The sequence below is a fragment of the Syngnathus scovelli genome, chromosome 20 (genome assembly GCF_024217435.2).
Source record: "Syngnathus scovelli strain Florida chromosome 20, RoL_Ssco_1.2, whole genome shotgun sequence".
In the NCBI taxonomy this organism is placed as follows: domain Eukaryota; kingdom Metazoa; phylum Chordata; class Actinopteri; order Syngnathiformes; family Syngnathidae; genus Syngnathus; species Syngnathus scovelli.
The window spans coordinates 10,808,793-10,823,111 of record NC_090866.1 but is presented as its reverse complement, the minus strand read 5'-3'; the positions used below and the strand labels follow the sequence as shown (position 1 = coordinate 10,823,111).

General features: G+C 46.5%; 4 protein-coding genes across 5 annotated transcripts; 1 reads left to right on the top strand and 3 right to left on the bottom strand.

Annotated features, from left to right (window-relative positions):
• Positions 1 to 99: 99 nt before the first annotated feature.
• Positions 100 to 5,496, bottom strand: LOC125990462 (uncharacterized). The gene is made up of 7 exons (XM_068649339.1): positions 5,167 to 5,496; positions 4,824 to 4,944; positions 4,370 to 4,665; positions 1,503 to 1,538; positions 1,000 to 1,120; positions 610 to 908; positions 100 to 532 (listed from the first exon to the last, which is right to left on the bottom strand). The coding sequence occupies exons 1-7, from the start codon at positions 5,272 to 5,274 to the stop codon at positions 449 to 451; spliced, it is 1,065 nt and encodes a 354-aa protein (XP_068505440.1). The 5' UTR covers positions 5,275 to 5,496; the 3' UTR covers positions 100 to 448.
• On the bottom strand, positions 1,745 to 4,153 carry LOC125990460 (phospholipase A and acyltransferase 2). Its single transcript, XM_049757679.2, has 4 exons — positions 3,541 to 4,153; positions 2,634 to 2,754; positions 2,224 to 2,522; positions 1,745 to 2,132 (listed from the first exon to the last, which is right to left on the bottom strand). The coding sequence occupies exons 1-4, from the start codon at positions 3,556 to 3,558 to the stop codon at positions 2,040 to 2,042; spliced, it is 531 nt and encodes a 176-aa protein (XP_049613636.1). The 5' UTR covers positions 3,559 to 4,153; the 3' UTR covers positions 1,745 to 2,039.
• A 6-nt stretch (positions 5,497 to 5,502) lies between the features above and the next one.
• Positions 5,503 to 6,730, bottom strand: LOC137839512 (phospholipase A and acyltransferase 2-like). The gene is made up of 4 exons (XM_049757681.2): positions 6,604 to 6,730; positions 6,199 to 6,319; positions 5,704 to 6,011; positions 5,503 to 5,635 (listed from the first exon to the last, which is right to left on the bottom strand). The coding sequence occupies exons 1-4, from the start codon at positions 6,619 to 6,621 to the stop codon at positions 5,552 to 5,554; spliced, it is 531 nt and encodes a 176-aa protein (XP_049613638.1). The 5' UTR covers positions 6,622 to 6,730; the 3' UTR covers positions 5,503 to 5,551.
• A 296-nt stretch (positions 6,731 to 7,026) lies between these two features.
• Positions 7,027 to 10,633, top strand: angel2 (angel homolog 2 (Drosophila)). Of its 2 annotated transcripts, none has more exons than XM_049757586.1 (9): positions 7,027 to 7,237; positions 8,044 to 8,516; positions 8,585 to 8,817; positions 8,887 to 8,956; positions 9,052 to 9,470; positions 9,538 to 9,676; positions 9,761 to 9,833; positions 9,925 to 10,058; positions 10,138 to 10,633. In XM_049757586.1, the coding sequence occupies exons 2-9, from the start codon at positions 8,057 to 8,059 to the stop codon at positions 10,296 to 10,298; spliced, it is 1,689 nt and encodes a 562-aa protein (XP_049613543.1). In that variant the 5' UTR covers positions 7,027 to 7,237; positions 8,044 to 8,056; the 3' UTR covers positions 10,299 to 10,633. The 2 variants fall into 2 exon arrangements, with proteins under 2 accessions (XP_049613543.1, XP_049613544.1); XM_049757587.1 differs by lacking the exon at positions 7,027 to 7,237 and adding an exon at positions 7,725 to 7,889.
• Positions 10,634 to 14,319: the final 3,686 nt, after the last annotated feature.

Here is a 14,319-nt window from a genome sequence, read left to right as displayed (position 1 = left end):
AGTTGTTTTTCCACTCCAGTCCTGTAAGTGGCAGTAATGCGCATTAACAAGACTGATCGGTGCCATGTTGTGGCAACATTCGAGCCAAGTATGTTGAGGTGAGTTTCATTTTGGCAACTTTATTAGGTGACCAATTCTGTGACAGTCAATGCAAACGAGTATATCTTTATATTTTAGACAGCCTGAACCCTCCGTCAAGGCCAAACAAGCCTATGCGTACTTCATGTGTTCCACTCCAGTCCTGTTGGTGGCAGTAATGGTCATTAAAAAGCAGGAACACGGCGAGCTTTTACTCACCACAGCGCCGTCTGCTGGAGCTGATGGCTCACTGCCATAGGAAAGTATTGATTTTATTTTTGAAGTCAGCAGATTTCCTAATATGACTTGATATGATTTTCTATTTACAAAATTCTACACACCATTGTACGTGTTGAGTGTGTGTGTGTGATTAGGGTGGGTTTTTAGAGTCAACGATGTCCTGTAAGATTCTGGTGGCTGACTTGGTCTCTCTATTTTGGGGCTTGGTGAGAATCTGTGGATGGAGGACATGTCAGTGTTCTTGATGATGATCGGGTACAACAAAGGCTAGTGAGCTAAGCTAACAAATACCTGGTTGCAGATAGCTTTCCCGTAACGCACAAATGTGACAAAATGCTCGCAGTTCATGAAGAGAAAGTTGTAAGGCAGCTCCACGTCCTTCAGGGCGTCGAAGCGCCGCCTCATCTCCTCGGGCGATGACGGCTTGAAAGCATGCCGGTTGTTGCTGATGAGGACGCGGACGCCTTTGGGGAGATTGATCTCACCCATTGGCACCCGGCGAATGCGGGTCACGCCCATGAGCATATCACCGACCATGGGGAACGCGCTTTGCAGAGTGGTGCGGAAGTTGTTCATGAGCTGCGTCTCATCTGCGCAATATAAGACAACAAAAACAAAATGTTGACTCCTAACTCTTTTGATTTGTAAGAAAAAAAAATAATAATAATGACTTCTGCTCACCTGTCACGCCATAGTGCAACACATAGCCATCTTCATCGTACAAGCCCCAGTGCGAGTAGCCGATCGGGCACGAGAACTCAATGAGGTCCCCGAATTTGGCCTTTGACGAGATCTCCTCAACCTGACACGTCATTATCGTTTTTATTATTGTGATGTGACGTGGATGTTATTATTAGACGTGCTTGTGTTGAGTTCAAAAGATACCAGATTTCTCTTTTGACTTCCATTGAAATGATCACTCCAATGTTATTTTTTTCTATATTGGGGAATTTAATCCCAATGAGTCATTTATTAATATTTCGTTATTTGCAGCGCTTCCGTCATGCCTGTCGAGTCAGTCACGTATTAAGGAGCTGCCGCTTTGTTGCATTCATTCCTTGAAGGATTGAGCCATTTATATTGATGCTATAAGTAAATATTGTGTATCCCGTGATATCATGGTTGCCATTAATCATTAATTTTTTCAGAATATTTTATTTTTGGAATATAGTGTTGCGTCTTACCTGTGCCAAAAGATCCATGTTGCAGTCTTCTAAATTCTTAGCTTGAGGTTAGAGTTTGTGTGCGTGGGTATATGTGTGTGTGTGTATGTGTGTGTGTGCACGCGCGCCAGTTCAACGCTTTGAGTTCAAGCAGGTTGGACTGCATTGCCAGCTCGTTACCTCATGTCAATTCCTAGTGTAATGTTTTTTTTAACATGATCACATTGGCTACGTTATCAGGGACATAATTCAATGACACTCAATGCATAAAAATATATATTTTAATTTATATCAGAGAATTAGAATCTCCGTCAAGGCCAAAACAAGCCGATGCGTACATCATGTGTTTTACTCCAGTCTTGTAGATGGCAGTAATGGTTGGAACACAGCGAGTTTACACCCACGACAGCGCCCTCTGCTGGAGCTGAAGACTCACTGCTTCACCATTATGGTTTAATACTTAGAATTATTTTTAAAGTGAGTAGGTTTACTATTATAACTTTGTATTGTCTTTTATTTATGAAATTCGAGACACAATTGTATGCGTTGAGTGTGTGACTAGGAAGGCTCTTTGTCGGCTTTGGAGTCAACGATTTCCTGGAAGGTGCTGGTGGCTGACTCGGTCTCTTCGTTTTTGGCCTTGGTGGGAATCTGTGGAGTGAGGACATGTCAGTTTTAGTTTTCTTTCATCTTCTATGTTGAGCTCGGTTTTCTCAAGTTTTCAAATATGCCCGGGGAGTACCTGATTGCAGATGGCTTTCCCGTATCGCACAAATGTGGCAAAGTGCTCGCAGTTTAGCCAGAAAAGATTGTAGGGCAGCTCCACGTCCTCCAGGGCGTCACGCCGCCGCTTAATCTCCTCGGGCGAGGACGGTTTGAAAGCGTGCCGGTTGTTGCTGATCAGGATGTGGACGCCTTTGGGGACGGTGACCTCGCCGAGCGGAACCCGGCGAATACGGGTGGCGCCCAGTAGCAGGTCACCGCAGACGGGGAACCAGCTTTGGAGTGATGTGCGGATGTTGCCCAAGACATGGCCCTCCTCTGTGCAACGTTTGCAAATGTGAACTTAGTACTGTGGAAAAACTTCCCTAAACACATTATTGAGACATCTGGGAACTTGATTTTGAAAAAAAAAAAATCACTTTTGCTCACCTGCCACGGCAAAGTGGATCACATGGCCGTCGTTGTCATACACGCCCCAGTGCGAGTAGCCGATCGGGTACGAGAACTCAATCAGGTCTCCGAATTTGGCCGTTGATGTGATCTCCTCAATCTTGTGAAATTGACAAATGACGTCATTAGCCTTTTTAGTCTTGAGATATGACGTCACGTGAATGTTGTTTATTCTTTTGCCTAATATTTTTTTGTATGTTTAGTAAGCAGATGTGCTGATAACGACGTTAGAAGACAAACTGTTTTGTTTTTCTTTGCCATTATTTTTCCCGTTAGTTTTGTGACGTTTCTCACTTTAGCCGCTAGAGGGCACTGTTGTCCCTTTAAAGGTTTCTTGGCTGTTTCAAACAAAATACAGAAAATACTAGATAACTATGTACAATCCTGGAGATCAGTGAATAAAACGTCTTTATTGAACCCAGCACACACTCGTCACACAACAACAGGTGATAACAGAGGCACGTGACACCATGTTCAAGCAGGTTGCACAGCATTGCTGTACAACTGGCAAAGTCAAAAATATGCCCAAGGCGCTTTACAGTCTCAACTCTGAAGCATAAAAGTTTCAAGGAAGTAGAGCGTGTGTTTGTTGTCTGAATTAAATAGTAAACATCGTGCTTGACATTAAAAATGGAGCTGCCCTGGAAGTCCCCAATGTTGCATCTTCTTTCAGCGCTATTCAGTAACTCAAGGTTGCATTTTTTTTTTCTAAAGGAATCCTTCTGTCATACATGAACCTAACCCACAAACGTATCAATTTTATTGATGTGGACCCCTAAAAAAGTTGCGTTTTTTAAATGCCCTGTGACCTCACATGGTCTCAGCTCAGCTAAACAATTAATAATCATTGAAGAACGTTTAATATTCGCTATATAGTGCTTCTTACCTGCGCCTCCAGGTCCATGACTGCTTAGGTTGAGGTCGACTTGTGCGTTAGTGTGTGCGTGTGCGCGAGTGCGCGTGGGTGCGTGCGCCGTCTCAGCCGGTTTGACGCGTTGTGTTCAGGCAGGTTGGACTGCATTTGAAGCGTGTCGCCGCGAGTTAATTGTAATGTTTGAGTCAAACAGGGTGGTGGTAGCTTCTTTCCTTCATCAAGGAAGCAAAAAAGCCTCCTTGAACAACTTTATTCCGAGACACTAAATGTGATGGTGCCTGATTTTTTTTTTAACATGAGCACATTGGCAACTTTATTAAATGCACAATTCAGTAATAGTCATTGCAAAAAATAGAATTTTATATGTAACCTCAAACCTCCAAGTTGAAACAAGCCTACATCGTGTGTTCTACTCCAGTCCTGTAGGTAGCAGTAATGGTCATTAAATAGCAGAAAGCTTTTACTCACCACAGCGCCGTCTGCTGGAGCTGATGGCTCACTGCCTCGACGTTTAGAAATGTATTCATCTTATTTTTGAATTCAGCAGATTTACTGATACGACTTTATATTATCTTCTATTTACAAAATTCTACACAACATTGTACGGGTCGAGTGTGCATGACTAGGAAGGGTCTTTGGAGTCAACGATGTGCCGGAAGACTTTGGTGGCTGACTTGGTCTCTCTGTTTTGGGGCTTGGTGAGAATCTGTGGATGGAGGACATGTTAGGGTTCTTGATGAAGTCAGCTTCACGGGTACAACAAAGGCTACTGAGCTAAGCTAACGAGGCCTCCTGTCAACATTTAAACGAGTCTATATATTTTATTTGATTGCTTTTATACCTGGTTGCAGATGGCTTTCCCGTATCGCACGAATGTGGCAAAGTGCTCGCAGTTTAGTACGAAATAGTTGTAGACCAGCTCCACGTCTTCCAGGGCGTCACGCCGCCGCCTTATCTCCTCGGGCGAGGATGGCGTGAAGGCGTGCCGGTTGTTGTTGATCAGTATTCGGGTGCCGCGGGGGAGCGTGACCTCACTAATCGGCACCCGGCAAATGCGAGTGGTGTCCTTCATCAGTTCGCCTCGCCTGGCCATCACTTTATGGAAAGCTTGGGCGCTCCTCATGAGCATGACCTCATCTGCACAACATGCAGGAAGTTTGCAAACGAAAGCGAAATAATTCTCAGGTGACATCATACAATGTTAACTCATGATTGTTTTCATCCGGTATCCAACCATGCACTGCCACCAACGAATATCGTCTTTTGGATTGTGCAAAAAAATCACTTTTGCTCACCTGTCACCGCCAAGTGGATTACATGGCCGTCGTCGTCGTACACGGCCCAGTGCGAGTATCCGACCGGGAATGAGAACTCGATCAGGTCTCCGAATTTGGCCTTTGACGAGATCTCCTCAATCTGCACTCGTGACACGTCATTATCGTTTTTATGACTGTAATGTGACATGGATGTTATTAAGACATTGTGTTGACTAACAACAACAAGAGGAGGTGAACCTAACCAAAAACACATTTAATTATTCTGCCACCCCCAAAAGTATTTTTTAAATGCTCTCTAGTGGTCTCAGTTAAGCTAAAACAGTAGAATCTTGTATTTTTGCTGCGTAGTTGTGCTTCTTACCTGCGCCTCCAGGTCCATGATGGAGTCCTCTGAATGCTTCGTGAGAGGTTGACTTGTGTGTGTGTGTGTGTGTGTGCAATTCAGGTTTGGACACTTTGATGCATGCATGCCTTAAATGAGTTTGACGCGTTGTGTTCAAGCAGGTTGGACTGCATTGCAAGCTTGTTGCTGCATTTTAAGTATGATCTAATATTGGTGTTGTCTGTATTTTTTTTAACATGATCACATAGGCTATATCTTTAGATAAACAATTCAGTGACACATGATGCAAAAAAATATATAAATGTCGATTTCAGACAGCTAGAACCAAGGCCAGACGAGCCTTTACATCATCTGTTCCACTTTATATGATCTTTTATTCATTTAATATGCATTGAGTGTGTGACTAGGAAGGGTCTTTGGAGTCAACGATGTCCCGGAAGATTTTGGTGGCTGACTTGGTCTCGGCGTTTTTGGGCTTGGTGGGAATCTGTGGAAGGAGAACGTATCAGATTTTTTAAAAATTGTTTTGTTCATGAATGGCATCCTGGCGCGTACCTGGTTGCAGATGGCTTTCCCGTATCGAACAAATGTGGCAAAGTGTTCGCAGTTTAGCATGAGCATGTTATAGGGCAGCTCCACGTCCTCCAGGGCGTCGAAGCGCCGCCTTATCTCCTCGGGTGAGGATGGCGTGAGATCATACCGGTGGTTTCTGATCAAGATGCGGACGTGTTTGGGGAGGGTGATCTCGCCGAGCGACACTCGGCGAATGCGGCTGGTGGTCCGCAATGGGTCGCCTTGGCGCGGGAACGCGATTTGGAGCTGGGTGTGGGTGTGCTGGCTGTTGTTCAAGAGCATGACCTCATCTGCAAGTTTGCAAACGTGAAAGAAATACTTGTCAGGTGTCGTCATGCAATGACATTCAAGCGTTGGGATGACTGGAATGAGGACGATAATGCCACAAGAAGGTTCATCTAATGATGTATAGAAACAAATATACCTGGAGAACTGTTTTGATGATCAAAGCAAGAAAGAAAAATCACTTTTGCTCACCTGGCACGGCAAAGTGGAGGACGTGGCCATCGTCATCGTAAATAGCCCAGTGCGAGTTGCCATTCGTGCACGAGAATTCGATCAGGTCTCCAAATTTGGCCGATGTCTTGATCTCCTTAAACTGCGCTCGTGATGCATCATTAATGTAACGAGAGGAGGCAAAAAATGGTGATAAAGTCACAAATATGTTCAAAAATATGAAAGAAAGTTTCAGTAAGTCAAGGTTGCATTTTTATTTCTAAAGGAAATGAACTTAACCTACAAAACGGATCTATTTTCTTTATTTTGACCCCTAAAAAAGTTGCGTTTTTTAAATGCCCCGTGACCTACATGGTCTCAGTTCAGCTAAACGGTCATAAATCATTGAAAAATGTTTCATTTTTGCTACATAGTTACGCTTCTTACCTGCGCCTCCAGGTCCATGTTAGAGTCCCCTGACTGCTTAGCTTGACGTTGATGTGTGCGTTAGTATTAAAAGAGCGTGTGTGCGTGTGTTTGTCTGTCTGTGTGAATTTCAGGTTTGGACACATTGCATCCATGCAATTTGAAATATGATAACCCAAATAAAAGAGTTGAAGCACAAAAGCAGACTCCATTTATTGTGGTGTGCGTTTTTAAAATTGGGGTTAATTAAGGGTTTCATACTAGAGTTAGGGTTTCAAAGTAGGGTTAGGGTTTCAAACATGGGTTTAAAGCTAGGATTGAAAATTAAACAAAAAAACCCTCAACAAATACATACATTTCCATGTTACCTAACTGTGATTTGTCATAACTAATTTGCATAAAAGCTGGTAAAATGACTGAGAAATGACGTCTTCTGATAAATGAACTGAAGGGGTCGCTACAGGAGCTGCCGGTCGGCCAAGGTCCACGGCACGGGAGCGTCACGAACCACCTTGCCTAAATCGATCCCACCATAAATCGTGCTGATATGGATGACAAGCAACATGTGAACACGTTGCTACAGAAAAACTGACGTGACATGTTGTAACAGTGGCGAATTGACTTGCAGCTGGCTGGTGGACACACACGTAGACACGTAAGTCACAACTTCCTACTTTCAAGGCGTTTTTTATTACTTAGAAAAAGTGGTGACACCAAAATGTAATCTTGATTCAAATGTGCAAAAAAACAACAACATACGTTTCCATGTAGTGCGGGCCTGATTTGATGCTCAAAACAAAAATTGAAAATAAGAGAATTTGTTTCCGGTCGGGACGCCATGTTTGTAGTCCATTTACTGGCCTTTTACATTATAATAACTGAGTTATAAACTACATATTCCACTGACCTAAAAGAGGAGGCGACTGACGGTGCTGCGTTCTTGACCTTACGTATTTCGGCCTTACCCCGAATGTAATGGGTTTTCTAGAGGAAAGTAGGGTCGTGTAGTTTACCGTATTTATCACATAGTTATCAGCTGTTTAACTGCAATATTTAACCTATTTATTAATTGTTATGAACACATTTTTACAGAAAGCTTTAGTTTTCATAAATTCCACTATCCTGAACGCATCAGTGGATTTTGACGCCTTCTTCTTGCGTAAACGATGACGTATAATGTCGAGGACAGTTGGTGTTTATTTTCACAACCAGAGCCATTTAAACATTTCTCACTATAAATCCTCCTCGTAGTTTTATTTTAGTAACATTTTTGTAACCGATTATGTCTCCCTCACTGATCGTGAAACGTGAGTAGTCGAAAGTCATCGATCTCTCGGTTTAATGTGTAACTTTCTTTTACTACTTGTCGTTTAGATCTTTGAATCAATGTTTCACGTATGTCACGATGTGCTTAATATAATTATTAGAGATCAAATTATGTTTGTGGACATGCTTTTCCAGGCCTTGCCACGTCATGTTTCTTGGCCAGTTGAGCGCCGTTGGGACAGGTCTCCTTCCCCAACATCTGCCTGTCTTCCGGCTGGGATTCGTCTGCTTCATCAACGCTCTTCGGTGGAGAACTTCTCGTTTGGTGTCCACCTCCACCGGCCTCATGATGGAGCATGAGCCTCCTTCCAAACGCAGAAGGAGCGCTGAGAAGAAGATTCTAAAAGATGAGAGTACAATCAAAGGATTAGACGCCGGGAGGGAATCCTGCTTGAGGGACACAAGTCCACCTGGGACGGATTTAAGTGGGGATTTTAAGAGCACACACGTGACAGGGACTCTTAAGGACCAGAGCGAGTGCAAAGACGGAGGCTGCGTGCCACATCCACACCGCGGGTCGGAGGAGGAGTCGCCCAGAGCTTCCTCAGAGGAAGCGGTCGGGGGGACTCCTCCGCCCGAAATTGAGCCGGTTGTCCATCATGCGCAAGGTGAGCACGTGGCTCATATGTGTCAACAAACTGCCATCTTTTGAGGAATCTGTCTTGGCCAAATGAAGGTTGGAAGTCGCTGCTGCCCAGACGCTGGGAGGTGGCGCCAGTCGGCAGCGCGCCCAGGTCGCCGCACGTGGGCGGCAGAAGGTTGGACTTCTCGGTGATGTCGTACAACATCCTGTCGCAGGATCTGTTGCGGGCCAACGGCAACTTGTACTCAGGTTGCCCGCCCGCCGCCCTGAGCTGGCGGCACCGGCTGCACAACCTGCTGGCCGAGCTGCACCACTACGACGCTGACGTGAGGCGGCCGCGGCTCACCGAAGTAACCTCTGCTGCGTGTGACCTTTGACTTCAAATGTCCCCTCAGGTGCTGTGTCTTCAGGAAGTTCAGGAGGACCACTTTGAAAATCAAATCAGGCCCGCACTACATGCTCAAGGTATGTTTTTTTATTTTTTTTTTATTACATCGAGCTGATAGAAACGATTGTTGTTGTGGAGTGAATTGTAATTTTTACACTGTGTGTGTTTTGAGGTTACGAGTGCGTGTACAAGAAGCGTACGCGGAAGAACCAGGACGGTTGCGCCGTGGCCTTCAAGACTTCTCGCTTTTCCCTGCTCTCGTCCAATCCCGTCGAGTACTTCCGGCCGGGCGATGCCCTCTTGGACCGCGACAACGTGGGCTTGGTCCTCCTCCTGCGGCCGTCTGGCGCCACCGCTGACGACTTTGTGTGCGTGGCCAACACGCACCTGCTGTACAACCCGCGGCGGGGCGACATCAAGCTGGCTCAGCTGGCCATCCTTTTGGCCGAGATCAGCCGCTCGGCCCGCCTCTCGGACGGCGCCGCCCACCCGGTGCTTCTGTGTGGGGACTTCAACTCCACGCCGTGGAGTCCGCTTTTCGCCTTCCTCACCAACGGACGACTCGACTACCGCCACCTTCCCATTGGCACGGTCTGAACACATCTCTCTTGAAATTAGATGATTTTTGCTGTATTGTAAAAAGCATTCGTGTGTGCAGGTGTCGGGTCAGGAGAACACGTCTCGGGGCCAGCGCCTGTTGGAGAGTCCCATCTGGTCACCCGCTTTGGGCATCAACCAGCGGTGCCAGTACGAGAGCACCAGCACCTCGGCCGCATCCTCCTCATCCGCCGCCGCCGGTCGGTCAGCCCCGCCCTCCGCAGCTCGAGCAACTCTCCTACGTCTGGGCGAAACACTCACTCACTCTTGTGCTTTGTGTGCAGCTGAACAAGAAAGCTCCCAGCTGACGGCGAAAGAAGTTACGCAACGTGCGGTCGCCGACAAGTCTCGTAAAAGGTTTGACTGGAAAGTCTGACAAATGTGCACTTGAAATATTTCTTAAGAATTCAAACTATATTCCAAGAGGCTACGAAAATGTCTATGGCAGGTGGCGTCTGGAGCACGGCGTGCCGTTGCGCTCGTGCTACCCGCCTTACCTGCCGCCGGACGGGCGCGGCGCCGTCACTACCTGCCACTCGCGCTGCGCCATGATGGTGGACTACATCCTGTACACGCCGTGCGGTACGTGCACCCAGCCGCCACCGGCACGTTTAGAAGGGATGAACGCTCGCTGACGTGAAGCGTCGCGTGCCTTGTTTAGAGTCGCTTCCCGGCGGGCGGGGCCTTCAGCTGCTGGGCAGGTTGTCACTGGTGGGCCAGCCCGAGTTGGACCGAGTAGACAGGCTGCCCAACGCGCGGCACTCGTCGGACCACTTGCCGCTGCTGGCTCGCTTCCGCTGGATGGTGGGCGAGCGCTCGTGACGTCAGGTCTCTCATGAAGCTCGCTTTTCCAAAACTGGTGCCTTTCGCAGCAGAGAGGTTTTTGTTTTTTGGAAGAGGGGGCAGTGATTTCAGCTGTGTTTTTGTTTTTCATAGTTGTCTTTGTTTAAGACATTTCTATTTATTTTAACAGTTCGTACATGTTTAAGGTTCTTACTGTAATTTTTGGTGATGTTATAGCTGGTTGCCATCTTTTTATTTTTTTACTTTTATTTGCTAATGTAGTTATAAGTAACAATAGGCATTGATACATAAAGACATGTACTATACAATGGATTTGAAAAAAATGAGAACAAAAATAAAACACTTCAACCAGACTTGGCTCTTTTATAATATTGCATTTTACGCAATGGTGTTATCCCCTCGACCATTGTTACATCGTGCATCGTGTATTATCCCAAATCATGAAGCATGAAAGGTTCACAGGTAGGGTTAGCTATACAATAGCTAGTGTTTACCAGCTCAGTGGCCTAAGAGGAGAGTGTCCGCCCTGAGATTGGGAGGTTGGGGGTTCAAACCCCCGGCCGGGTCATACCGGTGACCATCATAACAACGGTACCCATTTCTTCCCTGCTTGGCACTCAGTGTAAGGGGTTGAAATGGGGCCCCCCCCCTGCTGCTCACGATCATTGGGACTGTAACTTATGACATTAAGCTGACCCAAAGAGAAGCGTAATCCGTGGAGCAAAAAAGGTGAGGGAAAAAAAAAAAGATATAAGACAGCTGTCAAGTGCCACGTGAGGGCTCTTCTTGTGTAAGTTTTATTTGTTATGGGTTTTCTTTTGTAAATTTAACTTTGGGTACTTCGAATGTGTCATTTTAAATTGTACTTTGCTAGTTGTTCGTGTACACCATGTGTTGTGATGACATCTGCTGTGGAGTCTTCAGTGATCTATTCGCTTGTGAGCTGCTCCATAAAACCATACTTGTTCCATGCCGGATAAGCGAGGCTTCGGTATGGTAGTGGTTAGTGCTCTGGGCTCTCACCCAAGCAACCCGAGTTCGAATCTCAATGGGCCAAAAAATTTTGTTATGGAAAATTTGCAACACGGTTGCTCGTGTGCTGGCCCATATAACCGTAGACTTCCTAAGAGCTCGGGTTAGAGCTAGCGTTAGGGTTAGGCCTAGAGCTAGGGTGACGGTAAGAGCAAGGAATAGGGTTAGAGCTAGAGCTAAGGTTAGAACTAGAGCTAGGGTTAGAGCTAGAGCTAGGGTTAGGGTTAGAGCTAGGGTTAGAGCTAGGGCTAGGGTTAGAGCTAGAACTAGAGCTAGGGTTAAGGTTAGAGCTAGAGCTAGGGTTAGAGCTAGAGCTAGAGTTAGGGTTAGGGATAGAGCTAGGGTTAGAGCTAGGGTTAGAGCTAGAACTAGAGCTAGGGTTAGAGCTAAAGCTAGGGTTAGAGCTAGAGTTAGGGTTAGGGCTAGGGCTAGATCTAGGGTTAGGGTCAGAGTTAGAGCTAGGGTTAGAGCTAGAGCTAGGGTTAGGGTTAGAGCTAGGGTTAGAGCCAGAGCTAGAGTTAGAGCTAGGGTTAGAGCTGGAGCTAGGGTTAGAGCTAAGGTTAGGGTTAGGGTTAGAGCTAGAGCTAGGGTTAGGGTTAGAGCTAGAGCTAGGGTTAGAGCTAGAGTTAGGGTTAGGGTTAGAGCTAAAGCTAGGGTTAGAGTTAGGGTTAGAGCTAGAGCTAGAGCTAGGGTTAGAGCTAGAGCTAGAGCTAGAGTTAGGGTTAGGGTTAGAGCTAGAGCGAGAGTTAGGGTTAGGGTTAGGGTTAGAGCTAGAGCTAGGGTTAGAGCTAGAGCTAGTGTTAGGGTTAGGGTTAGGGTTAGGGTTAGAGCTAGAGCTAGGGTTAGAGCTAGAGTTTGTGTTAGGGTTAGGGTTAGGGTTAGGCTAACCCTAGCTCTAGCTCTAGCGCTAGGGTTAGAGCTAGAGCTAGGGTTAGGGTTACAGCTAGAGCTAGGGTTAGGGTTAGGGTTAGAGCTAGAGCTAGGGTTAGAGCTAGAGCTAGGGTTAGAGCTAGAGCTAGGGTTAGGGTTAGAGCTAGAGCTAGGGTTAGAGCTAGAGTTAGGGTTAGGGTTAGGGTTAGGCTAACCCTAGCTAGAGCTAGGGTTAGGGTTAGAGCTAGAGTTAGAGCTAGAGCTAGGGTTAGAGCTAGGGTTATGGTTAGAGCTAGAGCTAGGGTTAGAGCTAGAGCTAGGGTTAGGGTTAGGGTTAGAGCTAGAGCTAGGGTTAGAGCTAGAGTTAGGGTTAGGGTTAGGCTAACCCTAGCTAGAGCTAGGGTTAGGGTTAGAGCTAGAGTTAGAGCTAGAGCTAGGGTTAGAGCTAGGGTTAGGGTTAGAGCTAGAGCTAGAGTTAGGGTTAGAGCTAGAGCTAGAGCTAGGGGTAGGGTTAGAGCTAGAGCTAGGGTTAGAGCTAGAGCTAGAGTTAGGGTTAGGGTTAGGGTTAGGGTTAGGGTTAGAGCTAGAGCTAGAGCTAGAGCTAGAGTTAGGGTTAGAGCTAGAGCTAGAGTTAGGGTTAGGGTTAGGGTTAGAGCTAGAGCTAGAGCTAGGGTTAGGGTTAGGGTTAGAGCTAGAGCTAGAGTTAGGGTTAGGGTTAGGGTTAGGGTTAGAGCTAGAGCTAGAGCTAGAGGGTTAGGGTTAGGGTTAGGGTTAGAGCTAGAGCTAGGGTTAGGGTTAGAGCTAGAGCTAGGGTTAGAGCTAGAGTTAGGGTTAGGGTTAGGGTTAGGGTTAGGCTAACCCTAGCTAGAGCTAGGGTTAGGGTTAGAGCTAGAGTTAGAGCTAGAGCTAGGGTTAGAGCTAGGGTTAGGGTTAGAGCTAGGGTTAGGGTTAGGGTTAGGGTTAGGGTTAGGGTTAGGGTTAGGGTTAGGGTTAGGGTTAGGGTTAGAGCTAGAGCTAGAGTTAGGGTTAGGGTTAGGGTTAGGGTTAGGGTTAGGGTTAGAGCTAGAGCTAGAGCTAGAGTTAGGGTTAGAGCTAGAGCTAGAGTTAGGGTTAGGGTTAGGGTTAGGGTTAGAGCTAGAGCTAGAGCTAGGGTTAGGGTTAGGGTTAGAGCTAGAGCTAGAGTTAGGGTTAGGGTTAGGGTTAGAGCTAGAGCTAGAGCTAGAGCTAGAGTTAGGGTTAGGGTTAGAGCTAGAGTTAGGGTTAGGGTTAGAGCTAGAGCTAGGGTTAGAGCTAGAGTTAGGGTTAGGGTTAGAGCTAGAGCTAGAGCTAGGGTTAGAGTTAGGGTTAGGGTTAGGGTTAGGGTTAGAGCTAGAGCTAGAGCTAGAGCTAGAGTTAGGGTTAGGGTTAGGGTTAGAGCTAGAGTTAGGGTTAGGGTTAGAGCTAGAGCTAGGGTTAGAGCTAGAGTTAGGGTTAGGGTTAGGGTTAGGGTTAGAGCTAGAGCTAGAGCTAGGGTTAGAGCTAGAGCTAGGGTTAGAGCTAGGGTTAGGGTTAGGGTTAGAGCTAGAGCTAGAGCTAGAGTTAGGGTTAGGGTTAGGGTTAGGGTTAGGGTTAAAGCTAGAGCTAGGGTTAGGGTTAGGGTTAGGGTTAGGGTTAGAGCTAGAGCTAGAGCTAGAGGGTTAGGGTTAGGGTTAGGGTTAGGGTTAGAGTTAGGGTTAGGGTTAGAGCTAGAGCTAGGGTTAGGGTTAGGGTTAGAGCTAGAGCTAGGGTTAGAGCTAGAGTTAGGGTTAGGGTTAGGCTAACCCTAGCTAGGGCTAGGGTTAGGGTTAGAGTTAGAGTTAGAGCTAGAGCTAGGGTTAGGGTTAGGGTTAGGGTTAGAGCTAGAGCTAGGGTTAGAGCTAGAGCTAGAGTTAGGGTTAGGGTTAGGGTTAGAGCTAGAGTTAGGGTTAGGGTTAGAGCTAGAGCTAGGGTTAGAGCTAGAGCTAGAGTTAGGGTTAGGGTTAGAGCTAGAGCTAGGGTTAGAGTTAGGGTTAGGGTTAGGGTTAGGGTTAGAGCTAGAGCTAGAGCTAGAGTTAGGGTTAGGGTTAGGGTTAGAGCTAGAGTTAGGGTTAGGGTTAGAGCTAGAGCTAGGGTTAGAGCT

What these genes read in the sequence shown, in the direction of transcription:
- LOC125990460 (XM_049757679.2), bottom strand. An exon ending in GATCCACTTTGCCGTGGCAG is followed by an intron (nt 2,523 to 2,633) that starts GTGAGCAAAAGT and finishes AACGTTGCACAG; the next exon opens with AGGAGGGCCATGTCTTGGGC. An exon ending in GGAAAGCCATCTGCAATCAG is followed by an intron (nt 2,133 to 2,223) that starts GTACTCCCCGGG and finishes CTCACTCCACAG; the next exon opens with ATTCCCACCAAGGCCAAAAA.
- LOC125990462 (XM_068649339.1), bottom strand. Translation starts at nt 5,274, where the DNA reads ATGCATGCATCAAAGTGTCCAAACCTGAATTGCACACACACACACACA. An exon ending in ACATGGATCTTTTGGCACAG is followed by an intron (nt 1,121 to 1,502) that starts GTAAGACGCAAC and finishes ATGACGTGTCAG; the next exon opens with GTTGAGGAGATCTCGTCAAA. An exon ending in GGAAAGCTATCTGCAACCAG is followed by an intron (nt 533 to 609) that starts GTATTTGTTAGC and finishes CTCCATCCACAG; the next exon opens with ATTCTCACCAAGCCCCAAAA.
- LOC137839512 (XM_049757681.2), bottom strand. An exon ending in CCTCCACTTTGCCGTGCCAG is followed by an intron (nt 6,012 to 6,198) that starts GTGAGCAAAAGT and finishes GCAAACTTGCAG; the next exon opens with ATGAGGTCATGCTCTTGAAC. An exon ending in GGAAAGCCATCTGCAACCAG is followed by an intron (nt 5,636 to 5,703) that starts GTACGCGCCAGG and finishes CTCCTTCCACAG; the next exon opens with ATTCCCACCAAGCCCAAAAA.
- angel2 (XM_049757586.1), top strand. Translation starts at nt 8,057, where the DNA reads ATGTTTCTTGGCCAGTTGAGCGCCGTTGGGACAGGTCTCCTTCCCCAA. An exon ending in CTCCTCATCCGCCGCCGCCG is followed by an intron (nt 9,677 to 9,760) that starts GTCGGTCAGCCC and finishes CTTTGTGTGCAG; the next exon opens with CTGAACAAGAAAGCTCCCAG. An exon ending in CATCCTGTACACGCCGTGCG is followed by an intron (nt 10,059 to 10,137) that starts GTACGTGCACCC and finishes TGCCTTGTTTAG; the next exon opens with AGTCGCTTCCCGGCGGGCGG.